Below are 16189 nucleotides of genomic sequence, written 5' to 3'. Positions count from 1 at the left end.
TCTCCAAGGAGGAAAATGTGGGTGTGAAATGGAGAAAGAATAACAAGAAGCAAGAGCTAAAAACTGAAGACAGGCAAGTTCAAACAGGAAACAAGTCTGCTTTAAAACAAAATACAGAGACAGCGTTTGACCAGTGGAAAAAAATACCAGTGGCTGTGGCAAAGCTTTTACTTCTAGCAGTCTTAAAAGTCCAGGTTGAATGCTCTTCCAAAGACGTGCTTTTGTCAAACATGAGTTTCTGGGCTCAGTGCCAGGGAGAAAGTACAAACACTCAGGGTCTGTAATGGATAGGTGAGCAGACTAAATGACTTCATTGTCTAATCCGGCCTCAGACTCTGGGAACTTGGGAGCCAGAGCAATGCAAGACTTAATGATGTGCACAGCCCCATGCTGCCCTAAGTCTCCTCCTTCCTCGCCTAATTATGTCTCAGCACCAGCTTCTTCTGAAATTGCCCGAGTGGGGACTTGGCATGGGCAGAAACCCTTGGACTAATGTGACTACTACAGTGATTGGTCTTGCCCTGCATGAGGTGGGTAGGAAACATGAATGAAAACCAGTGCTTTTTAATTACATTCTCCAGATTTTTGTGCTGAAATTCTATGCACCATGGCACCCGCTAGACCAAACACGGGGAAAAGTGAGTAATATGGGCATGGAAAGCAAAGAACGGGGGGAGCGTTTACTCTTCTCCTCCAGCCATCAGCTGTACTGAAACAGCAGCAAAAAGCAATGGCATCTGTCCACATCTGCTTCACAGCTCAGGAACAAAGTGGGACTGAATCTTGGGCCGCCCCTTTGCTCTTCTCCCAGGGTAATGCAGCACTGCTGACCTGAGAAAGATGTACTCTGCAGCCCTAAATACATGAGAGTACATCCGTGATAACAACACGCAGAAGAAAAACCATGTACCTAAGAACCTGTCGGCAAGGCTGTTGGACTGCAGAGCCAGGGCTGTTCGGAAACCCTTGCTGTCTGACGGGATGATCGTGGACTGACAGACAAAAGCTCCCACAAAGTTGGAAAAATCTTCTGATTCTGCAACCATGTCCTTCAGAGTAACATCTGTGATATTGTCAGTGCAAATAGCCATCTTCTTCCCCTGTGGACAATCAGGAAAAAATGGGGAAGCTGTTGGTTGTTGATAGGATGTGAAAAAGTTTGAGAAAGGAGAGATTGCAAACTTCCTGATTGCAAACTGGATGAGTTTCACTCCTGCACCTTAGAAACAACTTGATGTTTCTATCATGAGAGGGACAAATTGCAACAACAAACTGTGCCAATTTGAAAGCTCCAATTAAAGCCTTGTACAGACCCAGAAACACGATGTCACCTCTGGTATGTGTCTTATCAGAAACCTGTGCTACGAAGCACTCTTCTCTGTTTATCTTGACAGCACAGTGTTTACTTGCAGAGCATAATAAAATGGCTTACAAAGGAAAACCATATTTCCCTTGCCTTTAAATAATATACTGTAGAATAACTCTTTATTTGGGATTTAATCCAGATAAAGTATTTTCAAAGCACAAATACCTGAAATCCCTAAAGAGATATATAGCCTTCGAGGCTGCATTAACGTCACATGTCAAGACCGAGCACAGTGTTTACTTGCAGAGCATAATAAAATGGCTTACAAAGGAAAACCATATTTCCCTTGCCTTTAAATAATATACTGTAGAATAACTCTTTATTTGGGATTTAATCCAGATAAAGTATTTTCAAAGCACAAATACCTGAAATCCCTAAAGAGATATATAGCCTTCGAGGCTGCATTAACGTCACATGTCAAGACCGATGCCAGAATCCAGATAAAGTATTTTCAAAGCACAAATACATGAAATCCCTAAAGAGATATATAGCCTTCAAGGCTGCATTAATGTCACATGTCAAGACCGGTGCCAGAATCTCAGAGCAACAGCAATGAAAGACAAATCACCAGACTCAGTTGTCCTGACAAAATGCCAAGCGCTCAGGACCTAGTCATATGGTTGGTAGTACCGTAGTACCATCTTAGTAGTTTGGGAAAATAAAGACCAGATCCACAGGGGAGCGAGCATAACTGTACCTTTGTGGATCTAGTTGTCAGCAGCTCTAATCCAGGTGATACTTAAACACACATTTAAGCTTAAAAATATGCAAAACACTGTAAAGAAATGTGACTACTCATTTGCCTCAACTCATGCAAACCCTTTGATACATGGGAAAGAGACTTCAGATCTCTACGGGGCTGAACATCAATGTAAACTACATGCATGGGCTTTCATGGGACAATACAACTCACTGGTACTGCTCTGAAACTTCAATTTATGTATGTGACAACATGCTCTGGTACAGTCCAAGCCCCAGACAGAAAAATCTTGACTCTGGGGCAGAGTCTGTTTGCACTCATGGACTAAACACATTTTTTCACCACTTTAAAAGGCTGCAATCAAAGTCAGTAATGGGCACCTCGGCCACTGGCAGAGAGCAGGGTGACCTGCTGACAGCAACATCTCCAGCCAAGTCACGAGAGAAACATATGGAAAGAAGTTGGCAACTGAAAGACTCAGAGTCTTCGCTTGAGTTCCTTGGTGGCAGCACAAAAAGGTCAGGGTTGTGACCCAAGTGACTTGAAGGCACAAGAACTAAGAAAAGATAGGGATGTGACAGGGTTTTTCTTCTGAGCATTACTTATGCATAAAACACTGTCATCTCTGGAAAATCACTTGGCTGCTCAAAAGTCCTCTTGCACTGCTGAGCAAGATCCAGAGTAAAGTGTTTGCACGGTGTCAGTGACATCTAAGCTGTAGTGGAGTCCTTGTCCTGTCTCAGTGTGATCCCACAGAGCATCAACACAGGCAGCAAATTGGTTAATCCCCCCGACCCTCAACACCAGCTGAGCTCACCTCATTCCCACACAGGCTGATGTTAAAGAAGTGGAAGAACTTGGTCCCTCGGGAGGTGAAGCTGGGTCCGCTCATTAACGAGCCCACCTGGCTGAGGTTTCTAAAATCATAACTCAGGCTCTGGTTATCCTTGATGTATGACACCAGGCAGTCACTGAAGCAGGCAGAGTGGTCCTTCAGAGAAGGAGAGGCATCCATTAAAGAGCAGTTATGGACCAGCAGCAAACCATTCACCTGGGAGTTAAAGCAAGCAGGTGCAGACAGGACTGCTTTCCTCATCAAAGATGGAGGGGAACTTTGTCCTATTCCTGTAATTCACCTTTCCCTTGGGAGAATTCCCATTCCTGTTTCAGTCCCTTGCAATCACATATCAGGACTTTAATGTTCCCCAACCCTGGTCTTTCTGCTACATTAGCCAAGAAAATGGAGAGTTTCTTGCTTTGTTTTGCTGTGGGTGCTTTTATGATGTCAATATCCCAGCTTAAAGCCCTGTAGATAGACCAGAATATGGCCTCAGTTACACTTGCATCGTGCAAAGCAAACACAAGAAAGAGCTCAAGAAACAGGGACAGGGTATGAATCCAGTTGGAGAAAGGCAGAATATGAACAAATTGGAGCAGTTCTTCAAGTCCCTGTGCAGCTCCTTGCCAAAGGATGCTGCACATGATAAATGTTTATCTAGGCTTAAGGGCAATTTCATACAAGAGGAATTTGTTACAGGTTTCTAAAGGCACAGAAACACCATCCAGCTGAGGAAGTCCCTGAGTTTAAAACAGCAGGAGTCTGGGACAGTTTTAGGTGGAAGCAACGTATATGCTTGCCCTGTTCTTACACTGTCCCCAGTACAGCTTCTTGAAATGAACCTTTTTTTGAGCCAGCGTGGTCAATTTTATCTTCTTATTGCATATATACAAAGAGAAATTAGACTACGGACATATTTGGAAGAGTGGGATCATTGGTTGTAATTATACTCCAATGCTTACAAGGCACGTACCTGTAGGAAAGCACTAAAACTGGCCCTTTGAGTGCTTATATCCCAATAAACCCTGTCTGCCCATCGCTCAGAGACACTCGCTTTCTGTACCTTGGTGCTCTTGCTGCCAGGCCCACACGGGATGCAGGCCTCCCTGCCGTAGACCTGGTGGATGGACAGGAAGGTGTTGGCCGGACACTCCTTGCACTGGCTGGTCTCCTTCTCGATGTAGTGTCCCGCCGGGCAGGGCACGCAGGATGAGCCAGATTGCTCGGAGCCCAGCGCACAGGCCCGGCAAGAAGAGGCGACTCCATCCACTGCGTTGGTCACCGTGATGGAGTAGATCTTTGCCATGTCATTGATGAACTGTCTGCTCTGGAACAAGAGCCGAGGAAACCACCCTGGTGCCATTGGGCCATTGCATGTTGACACTAATCACAGGGCACTGGTTCAACATCTCTCTGTCAACATGGATGGTTTATCCACAGCTGCCTCCCAAGGGACACTATATGGTGACAGCCACTCACCCTTTACAAGAAGCTGTGAGCTTCAATGCAGGGCAAGAGCTCTGGCGGTGAGTGTCCAAGGAAAGCTGTGCTGTAAAGCTCTATATGTAAAGAAGTACTTACATCTTGGCCCTCATTTATTCTCTGAAAGGCCCAGGTGAACGTGAAGGAAGCATTTTTGGAGATGATGTGAGTGTAGGATTGTTTCTCTTTACTTCTTTCCCATGATTCCACCACATTGGTATTTTTTCGATTAACATCCTATAAAATGGGCATAAAATTTTTTTTTAAAAACAAAAAGTGTGGTCATACTACACTAAACACTAGTGTTTTATAATACAGAGATTAATACACATAAAGGACTTTACAATTGCATTTAATGTTTAATAAAAGACAGCAAACATATTTATTCTGTTTTCCATGATTGGCAATTTTTTAATTGAGAATTGCCTATTCCAAAAGATGCTCTAGTTCACACAACAGTTAAGTTCAAAGTCCTATAGCAGGCTATAAATGTTATGAGGACAGATTCCTCACAGTGGTTCTTTCAGATTTGAAATTCCGTTTTTGTATAAAATGTGTGTACCAAAGCACAGAGAGGGGAAGGCCAAAATTCAAAGAAAATTTGTAGTTTCTGCCATCTTCAGATACCCACTTTGTTGGTCTCTTGAGTGAAAGAGAACTGGGGCCAATAAGACAGCATCAAAGTTTACACAAGAAAAACCTGCTCAATTTATGTTTGTGTTTCTTATTCTCCATCAGCTGTAAGTGTTCCTTTAAAACAGATTCCTTTAAATTATCACTAAAGGCAGATTCCTTTAAATTACCACCTGATTTCCATCTAATCCTGTTTAAATTAAGAGCAAATTCCTTTAAAGTACCACTAAATACAAAAAAAGAAAGGACCGGCCTCCCTTTGCAACGGCAGGGGTAAGAGAGCCGTTGCAGATCCAGTCACCTTCCTCAGCTGATGGACTTTCGATAAGCACATGAGGAAAGTAATAAACATGGCCCTTTGCTTTCCCAAACAAAAGCCTGTCTCTGCCCTACTGATTCTCCAGGTCACTGACAGGTTCAAGAATAAAATTCCAAGTTTTCCATTTCCCATCCCTCTGTCCCACATCTTAACTTGTGACTCCATTAAACTTCTGGAGGCTAACTCGACTGCACGAGAGACACTGAGAGTTTTATCAGTCAGTTTAAAAGGGGCAAATTGGGCTCTTTGGTGCCCAATGATTTCTTTCAAAACAAACAGATAACCAAGAACGGTTCACAATTCACGTGGTGGAGGAATTTTGCTAGGTCATTCATTAGATGCTTCCTGCAAGGGCACCGCAGATATTAAACTAATGTCAGATTTAATCTTAGTCATAATAAACCAAGTGCAACTAATCACAGCTATGTAGAGGTATTAAAGTGACATGTGGAATACCACGCTCAGTCCTCAGTCATGGAGAGAGAGGTCTCACTTACCGCCATAAAGTACAGCACACAATCTGCTGAACAGATGGTCTCAAAAATAAAAGTAATCCGTCCTAGTTCTGACCCAGTTGCTCCTGTCACCGACGTCGGAGGTCTGTTTAACAGAGAAGGAACGAAACATTTACAAGATGCTCTCTATACAGGCAGCAGTCAATCCTTCAAATTGCTTTTCGTACAGCGGGGAAACCGTCAAAGTCCTGTCACGTAAAACCTGCCCTTGCAGAACTGCGGAGGCCAGGTTTGCACAGCGGCTCTGCACTGGCTATTGGGCACAGCAAGATTATTTTTTAAGTGTCTGACTTCTTTATGGTACAGTGCCCTCCTTATAATCAACACCCTAATTTGACCATATTGGTAGGGAATCTTATCGCTTAATTGCATTACATGCTTTAAGTGATTTACACGATTTAATTGCATCTACCCTCCACTGGTGGGAGACGCTTTCAGGAGTTTCATGCAAGCCAGAAGTATTTGGGGTGCTCCCCTGCAAAGTACTAAACAATAAACTGTGACACGCTGAACTTTTCCACAGGTGTGTTTCTTGCTTCTTTTTTATTTTCACTGCTGTTTGCCCATACTGTAAAATAAAAATCAGGGTTTGCTCATTGGATGTAGGAAGTCACAACCCCCCTCAGCTGAGATGCAGCAAAGGGAGGGTGAGGTTCATTTTGCCATACCTTACCTGTCTTAATAATTGGCACCTGGTCTGAGCTAGGAGTCTAAGTTCACTCTTTTAACAAAGAAGAGGCACAAGCACCTCAAGCAGCTAATTCATCCTGTCTGAGGGTCCAGGAGAGGTGGGATGTCCTGTTCTCCTGCCGTGCCTGCATCTCTCCACTGGCTCCAAGGAAAGCACAGGCTGTGCAGGCTGGCCGAAGCCACAGTGCAAAGTAACGTGGGTTTCTGTAAAACACCTTCACGGCAGGCACCAGTATACACCCCATGGCAGATTTAGCTGGTTACTCTGGGATAATTTAGAAACAGAGGGATAGGAATATCTTTTCTCAGTTTCCAGACAGCCAACCAGATTCTCAGACGGAAGCAAACACTGCTGAAAACCAAGGTCTTACAGAATCATCCGCAATGAGCTGACTGGGGACGCAGGAATAAAATCCAAGTTTCCCCTTGTCTCTCATTTGTGACATCATTGCACGGATGGAAAGGAAAACTCTGTTCATTCCAGGGATAACGTGAAACAGGGGTAAGAAGTAGAGATAAATGAGAAATAGATGAAAAAAAATCCTGTTCCTTACTTAAATCCTGGGATATGCAGGTTCAAGATAAGATAGTCATTGTCAGAGCCTCCTGCCCCACTCTGGATGTGATCACCAGCCACCTCCCAACCTTCACAGAACAAAAAAAGAAAAAAAAGTTCAAGAAATTAATGGTTTCTGGGTCATATGGCAAAAAAATTTCTATATTACCACACTTTTTTAAGCAATTCAGTATTTTAGTACATTTTAAAGATGTCTGTTATAAACTATAGAGCAATATAATAATGATTTTGAATGAAAAACATTAGTAATTGTATGAACTGCTGATTTTATAGGCAAATGTCACCTTGAAATGAGCAAAGCAATTGAAATTCCCTGACCTGTGCTGTGCAGCTCAGGGGGGATGATCCAGCCTTAAAACAGATGAATCAATGAATCTATGTATTAAACGTTAAGCATATACTTCAGTGCCCCTCTGCTCAACACGCATAATTCAAAGCTTGAGTTACATCAGCCTGACAGGGTGGATCAGACTGAGGAAAGTCTCTCAGAGAAGGCTGGAGGTGGGAGAAGTCCCGAACGGGACCACTTTCACCGGTGAGCTGTGACTGCTCTCTGCTGCAATCTTAGCACATGTGCAGAGAGAAAGCTCTGAGTGCTAAATGAACAAAGATCACAGACCTTAATTAAATTTTCCAAAAGAATTATGTGTGACCTCAAAGGGCATAGTTATCACAAAACATGAAAGGAGAGAGAAGTCAAATAGTTGGGGTTTTTTTCAGTAGGGATATTCAAATGCATCAAAGCCTATGGTGGGACAGGTCCTTGGCTGAGGGGACTTCACGCAGGCTGCAGCTCCTGCCCTCTTCCAGTATACAAGAGATTTTTTTTATTTTTTCTTTATTATATTGTGACATTGCTTCCTACAGGAAATTTCAAGCCTGGTGCAATTAAAGAAAAGGGGGGGAAACTGTGTTGTGACTCACATAGCAAAGAGCATACTCATTTTGTTGAGTGCTCCATTAGAACAGTGATCAGCGCAGGAGAAAGACAGGTGGGTAACAACACAGGGAGTTTGGCTCACCGTTCATCCCATCACACTTTGAGTTGCCGACATTAAAGCAAGACGTCTTCATGTTGCCTGGCAAGATGTTCCACCACTTGTACTCAAACCCAAGAGCTGGTTCAGTCCCAGCAGGGCAGGCTTTGCACTCTACAGGGCGAGAGCGCGGGAAAGAAAATCACATGGCCAAAGCGCATCTCAAACAGTGTTTTAAAGAGCATAGACATTACTGTTTTACTCTCTGGGGCAAGTAATGAGCAAAAAAATTTATTTATTTCTTTACGATTAAACTGCCAAGGACTTATCAGGACCAGAAGAGTAGAAACGAGACCAGCATTTTACAAATAGCAGATCATGACCTCTTGGTAAGTAACCTGCAACTGGTCCCCCAAGCCACACTTCCTTTTCAGGCTTCAGCTGAAGATTTGATCATACTGTAAACACGAGTTCCCACAAAATGCTGTGGGTGACCACTGGGCCAATACATCTCAGAGTCCACATGCCAGAGTTTAGGCTAGACAATGTTGGCAGGGTACTCATCTGACAGTGCTTAAAATGAGATTTTCACAGGGAAGAACTTGGCATGGACAGGAGAATGGGTGAGGAGCAATTACTGACTGTAAAAGTTCTGATTCCCTTCTCAGAATCCCTTAAAATAACCCTCAGGATGTTTGTATCAGCAAAGAAATGCATCCAGAACACAACAGGTCAACTTAGAGCAGCAATCCCTGATAATAAAGGACTTCAGAGAGAAAGCAGATACTCAACTCCTTCTCTCCAATGTTATTTAATAAGTATTTTATGCAAAATGAACTCTGGCTTATGATGACGTGTCATTAAACTAATTCACATGCAAGCAGACAACTGCTTTTGGGGACACAAGCAATTTTTTTTGTGGACTCCTACCCTGTGTCCCATCCGAAAATGTGCCTGGTGGGCAAGGAGTACAGGAAGATGAGGCGTTGTTGTAAAAGCCAGGATTGCAAGGTGGACAATCCTTCCTCTCTCCAGAAGGAGGTAGGGTCAATGCATCAGGGAGATCCTCTCTGCAGATCTTGGGTTCAATCCATTTGTACATGATCTGAGTCTGGAAGGAGAAGACACTGAGCTCACATGGTGTGTTAGGAAGCTTTAGGACTAGATGCACCAATTGAGGTCCTCCTCAATGAAATTAAGGTATTCCCAATGTTTCAGGCCAGAAACAGACCTTGCACATCCAGGACAATAAAGGGAAGGGCAGAGAAGGGAAACAGAAGTGACTGGGCTCACGGGCGATTCCAAGATTTCAGGCCTTAAGAGCAAAGCAGAAATGTGAAGCTTAAAACAATTACTACTGTTCATTCCTATTTATCTAGTGGATTTTCCCATGAAAATGTTTCTGAGGAACATCAGATAAATAATTCTAACAAGTGCATAAGCAGTCTCTGCTTTTTAACCGCAGTAACCCAAAATATAACTTCTGCATTATAAAATCCCTTTATCAGAAAGGCATCTGTTAGCAGAGAACATCACAAGTTCTGCGTTTTCTCCATACCGGGCTGTTCTTTGGAAAGTCCTCAACTTCTCTCCAGCCATTTTCACCTACTGAGCAAACGCCAAAACCACACAGGAACTCTTCCAGTCCCTTTCCAGTCCCTCCACATTACATATGGAGCAGACTATGAACACTAACATGAGTCAGTCCTTGGCGTTACCATATACAATGGTATCACCTCTCTGACATGACCTCTCTGGCGAGATGCAAGTTTTCTGACTTCAGGAAAAGGCTTAGGTGAGATGCATCACCCACGGTGCTGGGTTTCAAATTTCATCCGTCTTTGGGTCTATCCTTGAAAGGGTTTAATATCTCAAGACAAAAATCAGTTGAGTTCCAGACCGGAGAAACCCAACTGGCAAGACTTTAACCTGACCACAGCTCCTTCTCTAGGTACTTCCACCCTTTGGTCCCAGCAGTGCGATCAGGGATCCTTGAGGCCAGAGGCATGGGTACAGAGGTTGACAGGGCAGATTTCACCTTGTGAATTTGGTTCCGGACCCTGAACACATGCCCCTGCCACCCTGACATTGAGCTGCTTGCATTCAAGGTTAACCCTCTGATGACACAGAGCTGTTCAAGAAGTATTGACCAGCTTTGAACCTGTTTGAAAAAAAAGCTGGAAGAAGCTTCAGCATGGGCTCAGGCCTGAGAGCTGCAGCTCCTGGGAGCTGCAATTAAGCTGAGGCTCTTGCCCTTCTTCCCTGCTGGCGCTGCGTTGCAGCCGTGCCTGTGCCAGGTCATACACCCTGGTTGATCCACACCCTGACTGACCCATGGTCTTGATGTCCCAGCTTGACATTGGTCCTGCCTCATCACTATGGACTTGTCTGGCAGCCTCGGCTGTATCTGGTCATGGATGTTGGGTCTGCTTTGCTCACTTTGCTCAGGTACTGCGGTACCGCTCCTGCTGTCAGAGTGGCAGCTGCCTCTGCCTGCCTTACTGTCACGCTTGGCTCCTGGCTCCCTGTCCCTTATGGAACAGTCTGCCCTTGCTGCTCCCGAACGCTTACAGGATTTGCTAGAGTATTCCACCAGAAATGCTTCAACAGCATCAGGGTGCACAGCATTTAAAATAAAAAGGATCAGAAGATGTTAAAGTACCTGTGCGGTTGCCCAGAGCCCAGACGCACTGTACACACTAAAGTAATCCTACTGCGTCTGAGCAGAGAGAAAAGGGTCAGAGAGTGTCCACAGCCACGCAGGTGAGGGTTGCTAAGACTAGGGCTGAAGCAATCAGCCTGGGATTTTTAAAGCAATAGATAGGTGAAAAGTCAATAGGAGTCAAGTGCCTAAATCTCCCGAGGCCCCTTCTACACATGGAGTGGGGACAGCAGGAGGGAAACAACAGTCTCATGTCCAGTGAAAAACCTGGCTGATTTTAGTAAGCCATGGATCAATAGGCTGGTGCTTTACAGCCACTGTTCACCTGAAGATGGGCTGCAGAGTCAGTCCCTCTCATTGAACTGCATCACATGGCGAGATGGCTGGGGAGTACAGCAAACCTGGACTGATTTCCAGAGATGCAGAGCACTAAGTGGTCAAAGCAGTCCTAAAAACCCAGCCAGTATCTGTACATCTGTTACACGTGTTGTTGTTGCAAGTGGAAGATGAAGGATGTCTGCAGAAAGACCCACTTTGTATTCTGATTATGTCCATCAGTGAGAAGGCAAAGGCCATTGAGAAGGCAGGAAGACGGTCAATGGTGGGAGCTTATTCAATGCCAGGGAGCCTTGAATTGCACTGAGCAGTGACAGGGTAATCCGCAGGAGGCTGCAATTAAAGCAGTACCTGGGGGTGTAGCAGTGAACACTCCTGCTAATTCCTCGAGTCATTACAGGAAGTTAACAGAGCGAGAACCAGTGAGTGAAGACCAGCTTGTAGAGCCTGCCAGCTCTGGGGCTAAACTCACCGATGCTTCGTTATTAAAGCACACTAACTCTCAGCTGCATTTTGGAACTGGTTGACCAGGAGACTCCAAAATACTCCATCCTGCCAGCAAATATTAGGCTAGCAACCTACAGGTGCTATGGATTTTGACTACTTGCCATCCCATCGAGATCCAAGAGAGATGGGAAAGGGAAGAAAAGAGACAAAACAGACTTGACCACATGTCCACACCTCTGTGGGCTCCATATCCCAGTAAATAGGAGTTTCTTCTCCAAATCCCACCAAAATCCCTATGTGACTGCTCGGACAAAGGCAGGAAAGCTCCAATGTCAGGCTGCTCCACCAGCAGGTCCCTCTATGAGACATCCAGTGGATCTAAGATCTCTGGGTGAAACAATCTACTGAGAGTCCAGGTGTTCCGAGGCATCCCATGAGGCAAGCACATTATTAGCAGCTAAGCTCTGCTCCCAGGCTATGTATACACCATTATTTCAACAGATCATGGGCTCTTCTAAAACCAAGGGACATGATACACTTCATACCTATGCAGCCAAATGCTCTTCAACCTGCAATAGGTATGGTCATGCTCCTGTGCCACAGTAGCACCTGAATCATGCCTGGGCATTTCTGGGACAGGGCAAGTTCTCACAAGCCAAAAGTATGCCAGGAAAGATTGCTAACAACTAAACAGTAGGGTTTATTCTGGGATAGTACTTCAGCCTGTGGTCCAACCCTGGTTTTTTATGAGCACGGAGGTAGCACCAGTGACCCAGTCAGACTAACCACAAGTGCAAGGAGCTTAGCATTTCACAATGACAGATCCTTTAAACAGATCCATGACAGGCAGATTCTTACAGATGGATAAATGCTGGAGAGAAAGCAGATAAAGGACAAGCCCAAAGCCTCAGAGAGATTCAATGCTGGAAGCAAAACTGGGAAAGCAATTGGGAAAGAGGTTCCTAGAAACCCTACCTTGTTTTCAAATCAAGAGATCACAGTAAGCTCAATGAGCTTAAAAATCGTATCATGCCTTCTACTTACTTTTCCTTCCTTATCACATGGGGTATGGATCTGGAAAAAGTCTTTGTTTGTGCACGGAGGACGCTCTATACACGCACTGGACCCCTCATCTAAAAAGAAAGGGTGAGGAACAGGATGTTAAACTATCAAATGGTCCCTGGAAACAACTGTAATGAGCTTAAAATCTGGAGACTAAAGTGAGTCAGCAGAAAAATACAAAATGAGAATGAAAAATCAAACCTTAATGGAGTCTACATGAACCTTCCCCCGAACTGAAGGGGGAGAACAGGGAAAATACGAGCTATGCTTGCACTATCACACTGAAATTCATTGATTCAGTATAACCAGGGAGTCACCCAAACCCTCACACCACCCCTTGACCTTCAAGCAGTAATTTGTGAAGTTTGCCAAGCATGGAAATATGTTCTCACTTGATAAGGAACAAAAACACTCTAACCCATTAGAAACTTCCTTACAACACTGGTCCAATTTTTCCTCTCCCCAGATATTTTTGCCAAATTCCCATTCCCATTGTGAGCACAGGCACAGGTCCCCCAGTCATTTGCCATAATCTGTGATAGCAGGTTCTATGATTGGTAACTAATTCCTCAAAAACTTTCTTATAAAATAACTACGAGGAAGAAAACTGAAGACATTTTGACCATGAAGAATGGATTTTGCCCATGTTATTTGATGATCACCAGCTAACCACAGCTGGGAATGCAGAGGGCTTTGGGGACTAGGGTTTGCAACTAGAACACCACATCCTCCAACCACACAGGAGACAGGGACGGGCCAGGAGAGGATTTGGAAGGGAGATTCCTAGAAACACGACAAGTCTGAAGGCAGTGATGAAGCCAATTCAGGTCATCGCCAACCGATAACACAAATTACCACGAGAGGGCACAGCACAACTGTTTTTATCCTTCAGAAGAACTGTTCCCTTCGAGGTCATAAAGATCTCCATCCCTTCATGTTAGCATAGATGACCTTAACCAAGATTGATTGTGGCCCACTATATATATATGTGCCTTCTGCAGCTTTTGGAAAGCCCCATCTTCATTTCCCCTTTACATATCAACGGGAGACTAAACTTCTTTGTTGAATAAAACCATTCTCACATCTGCACGCAGAAACAGCTTATGGCCTTACGTACTCAGACTCTCCTGGTTTTGCTTAACCCATTTGATTTATGTACCTGCATAATACATTTCTTCTTTACAGTCGGTGCACTCTTTAGCTCCTTTCTCAGAATAAGTATTTCTTGGACACACCTGGCACCCAGATGAACCTGGTTTGTCACTGAAGGTACCAGGCTTGCATGCGAAGCATTCAGAAGTATATGCAACTCCTGTAAGGTAAATTACAGGTAAAGCACTGAAATACAGAGAGGTATGCTCTGTAACTACTGCCCACCTGCGTATGGGGGAAAGCACGCCAGCTGGGTCACACAGCTTAAAAATCACAGACTTTCACCACTCACTTTAGACACTTTGGCTTTGCTGACTCTTGATTTAGGTCTTTAATCTTTGCTCCTCAATGCAAGTCTGGCCCATGTAAGAACCTTATATGACACTCCAAGTTTGATTACATTTAGAACAGGACCAAAAGAGCAATTCCAGATTAATTAGATTATTTAAATAGTGATTTAACTGTCACTGTTATGATATATACATCCATTTATCACTGCTGAGAGGCTTACCAACAAGCATGGTCTTTCTATACTACATTAAAGAAAACCTGTTTATTCCTTTTTCTCTCTTTATTTGCTAAGCCAGTCTTCTCCAGCAGACGGCATCACTTACCAGCTAAATTAATTTTTCAGCCTTTTCCTGACCGTGAAGTTTTGCTGTTCTGTTTCTGCACTTTAGAGGAGGAGATAGGGGACAAGGGGGCTAGAAAAGCCACTTCGGTGCTCCAGGCACACCAGTAGAAATGGCACTTGGCAAACACTGTGATGAAAGAGTGAGATAAGACCTAAAGGGCAAATACCACTTACCTTCAATTGTGATGTTTTTCACCAGAACCGGTTTTACTACTTTGGACCCCATGAGAATCCCTGTTGTTCTCCAGTATAATATATTGCTACCTGATTTCAGAGTTACCTGGAACAATATGCATGAGAGTTAGCAGGCATCATCCCCTCACCAAGAAATTGTTTTATTTCTTACTTCCGTTACTCAGATTTCTTTCTAAGCAATCTTACAAAAGCAATCCTGGCTTTTCCTAAGCTGCTTAGTGAGTCAAGAAGTAATGGGGAGACAGCTAGGAAGATGCTATAGAGACATCTCTGAGGTGTGCCAAAGTGGGTTTAATAAAAAAGCTGCTCGACACACGAGTTTTATGGAAAAACACTGAGAGCTGCTTCTGACCTTGTTGTAAACAGAACTCGGAAAAAGCTGTTCCTGCCTTTATCCAGCTACCCCTGGCACTCAGGAACTTTTACCTCTAGCTCTATGTTCAGATATAGTCAGTCAGTTTGTTTTTAAAGCCTTGAGATACACCTTTATAAAGAAACCCAGCATGACCCAGAGTTCAAAAATCCAGGCTCACAAGCAAGTTTTGCTTATAGGCTTTAAAAATCAAGCTCTGCCTGCATCTAACACTTCAGCATCATGATCAGTAAGCCAGGCACAAACCATGAATATCCCCAGCAGCAGTCCCATCCCTCCTGCTCATTTCTGACCCTGAACAGCAGATGAGATGCAGAAAGCAACCCAGTTTCCAACTGCTTTGTCCTACTTGCCTTCACAGCGTGGTTCAGTATAACCCCACAGGAAGGGTGGTGGGTTGGTGGCACCATGGCTGAGATAAGGAGGAGGAGGAAGGCAGGACCACTTCTTTCAGCAGCAGTGTTGATGCCTGCTGACTTCAATTCACCTGTGTAACTACAGTATCACTCTACTTACTAGAAGCAGCAGGTTTACTAAGACCCTGCCTGGCCTGTACCAGCACAAGATGCCTACTGCCAAGACAGTGATACTGGCCTGAAAGTGCTATATTTTCACACAAGAAGAGGGATAAACTCTACCAGCATAAGGGTTCAGGATAATGAGATTTACAGCAGTGCTGTACAGGCCCGGATGGACCACAGTTTTTGTTCACCCAGGATAAAGAGTCCAAAAACTCAGCAAAGTGGAGATACAGCATATTGTATCTCCCACTCCCCAAACACCTACTATCCAGGGCAGAGGAGAGCTGGGTTACCGCAGGTAACAGCAGAACTGGGACCATATTGAATTAAACATCACGTTGTGTGGTGTAGAGATACCTAATGTCAGCTCTGGTGCAGCAGGACTAGCATGCTGAAAGCAGAGGCTGCAGCAATGGAAAACTGGGCTCAGAGAAGCTGCCATGACAGGATTTGCAATACAGACAAAAGCCTTGAGGGGAACCAGAACAGTCACCTCACCTAGCTCATGTCTACACTTCAGCCAAGCATCAAAGCAACCTTCATAGTCAGTGGAGACACTTGTACATCCCAGACAATGAGCTCAGATGCCACCATCTCCCACACAGACACTGTCTACGTCTGTCAGCTCACCCGAGTCGATACCCTAGCCTTGAATCTACCTCTCAGCCCGTGCCACTCCCCCCTCCTCACCCGGCTCTCCTGCCTCCCGA

General features: G+C 44.4%; 1 protein-coding gene across 1 annotated transcript in view; it reads right to left on the bottom strand.

Annotated features, from left to right (window-relative positions):
• The window catches only part of KIAA1324L (KIAA1324-like ortholog), a 49009-nt gene that overhangs the window by 12683 nt on the left and 20137 nt on the right, over positions 1-16189 (bottom strand). The window contains exons 5-15 of the mRNA XM_009577162.1: positions 14565-14670; positions 13764-13916; positions 12587-12675; positions 9028-9208; positions 8143-8271; positions 7098-7188; positions 5836-5938; positions 4486-4623; positions 3968-4231; positions 2884-3057; positions 911-1100 (exon numbers count right to left, since the gene is read on the bottom strand). Of these exons, the coding sequence (XP_009575457.1) occupies positions 911-1100; positions 2884-3057; positions 3968-4231; positions 4486-4623; positions 5836-5938; positions 7098-7188; positions 8143-8271; positions 9028-9208; positions 12587-12675; positions 13764-13916; positions 14565-14670 (1618 nt within the window). The remainder of the gene's footprint in view (positions 1-910; positions 1101-2883; positions 3058-3967; positions 4232-4485; positions 4624-5835; positions 5939-7097; positions 7189-8142; positions 8272-9027; positions 9209-12586; positions 12676-13763; positions 13917-14564; positions 14671-16189) is intronic.

Source organism: Fulmarus glacialis, unplaced genomic scaffold (genome assembly GCF_000690835.1).
Source record: "Fulmarus glacialis isolate BGI_N327 unplaced genomic scaffold, ASM69083v1 scaffold7540, whole genome shotgun sequence".
In the NCBI taxonomy this organism is placed as follows: domain Eukaryota; kingdom Metazoa; phylum Chordata; class Aves; order Procellariiformes; family Procellariidae; genus Fulmarus; species Fulmarus glacialis.
Note: the sequence above shows the minus strand (reverse complement) of the source record. Positions and strands in the feature narration are given on the sequence as shown.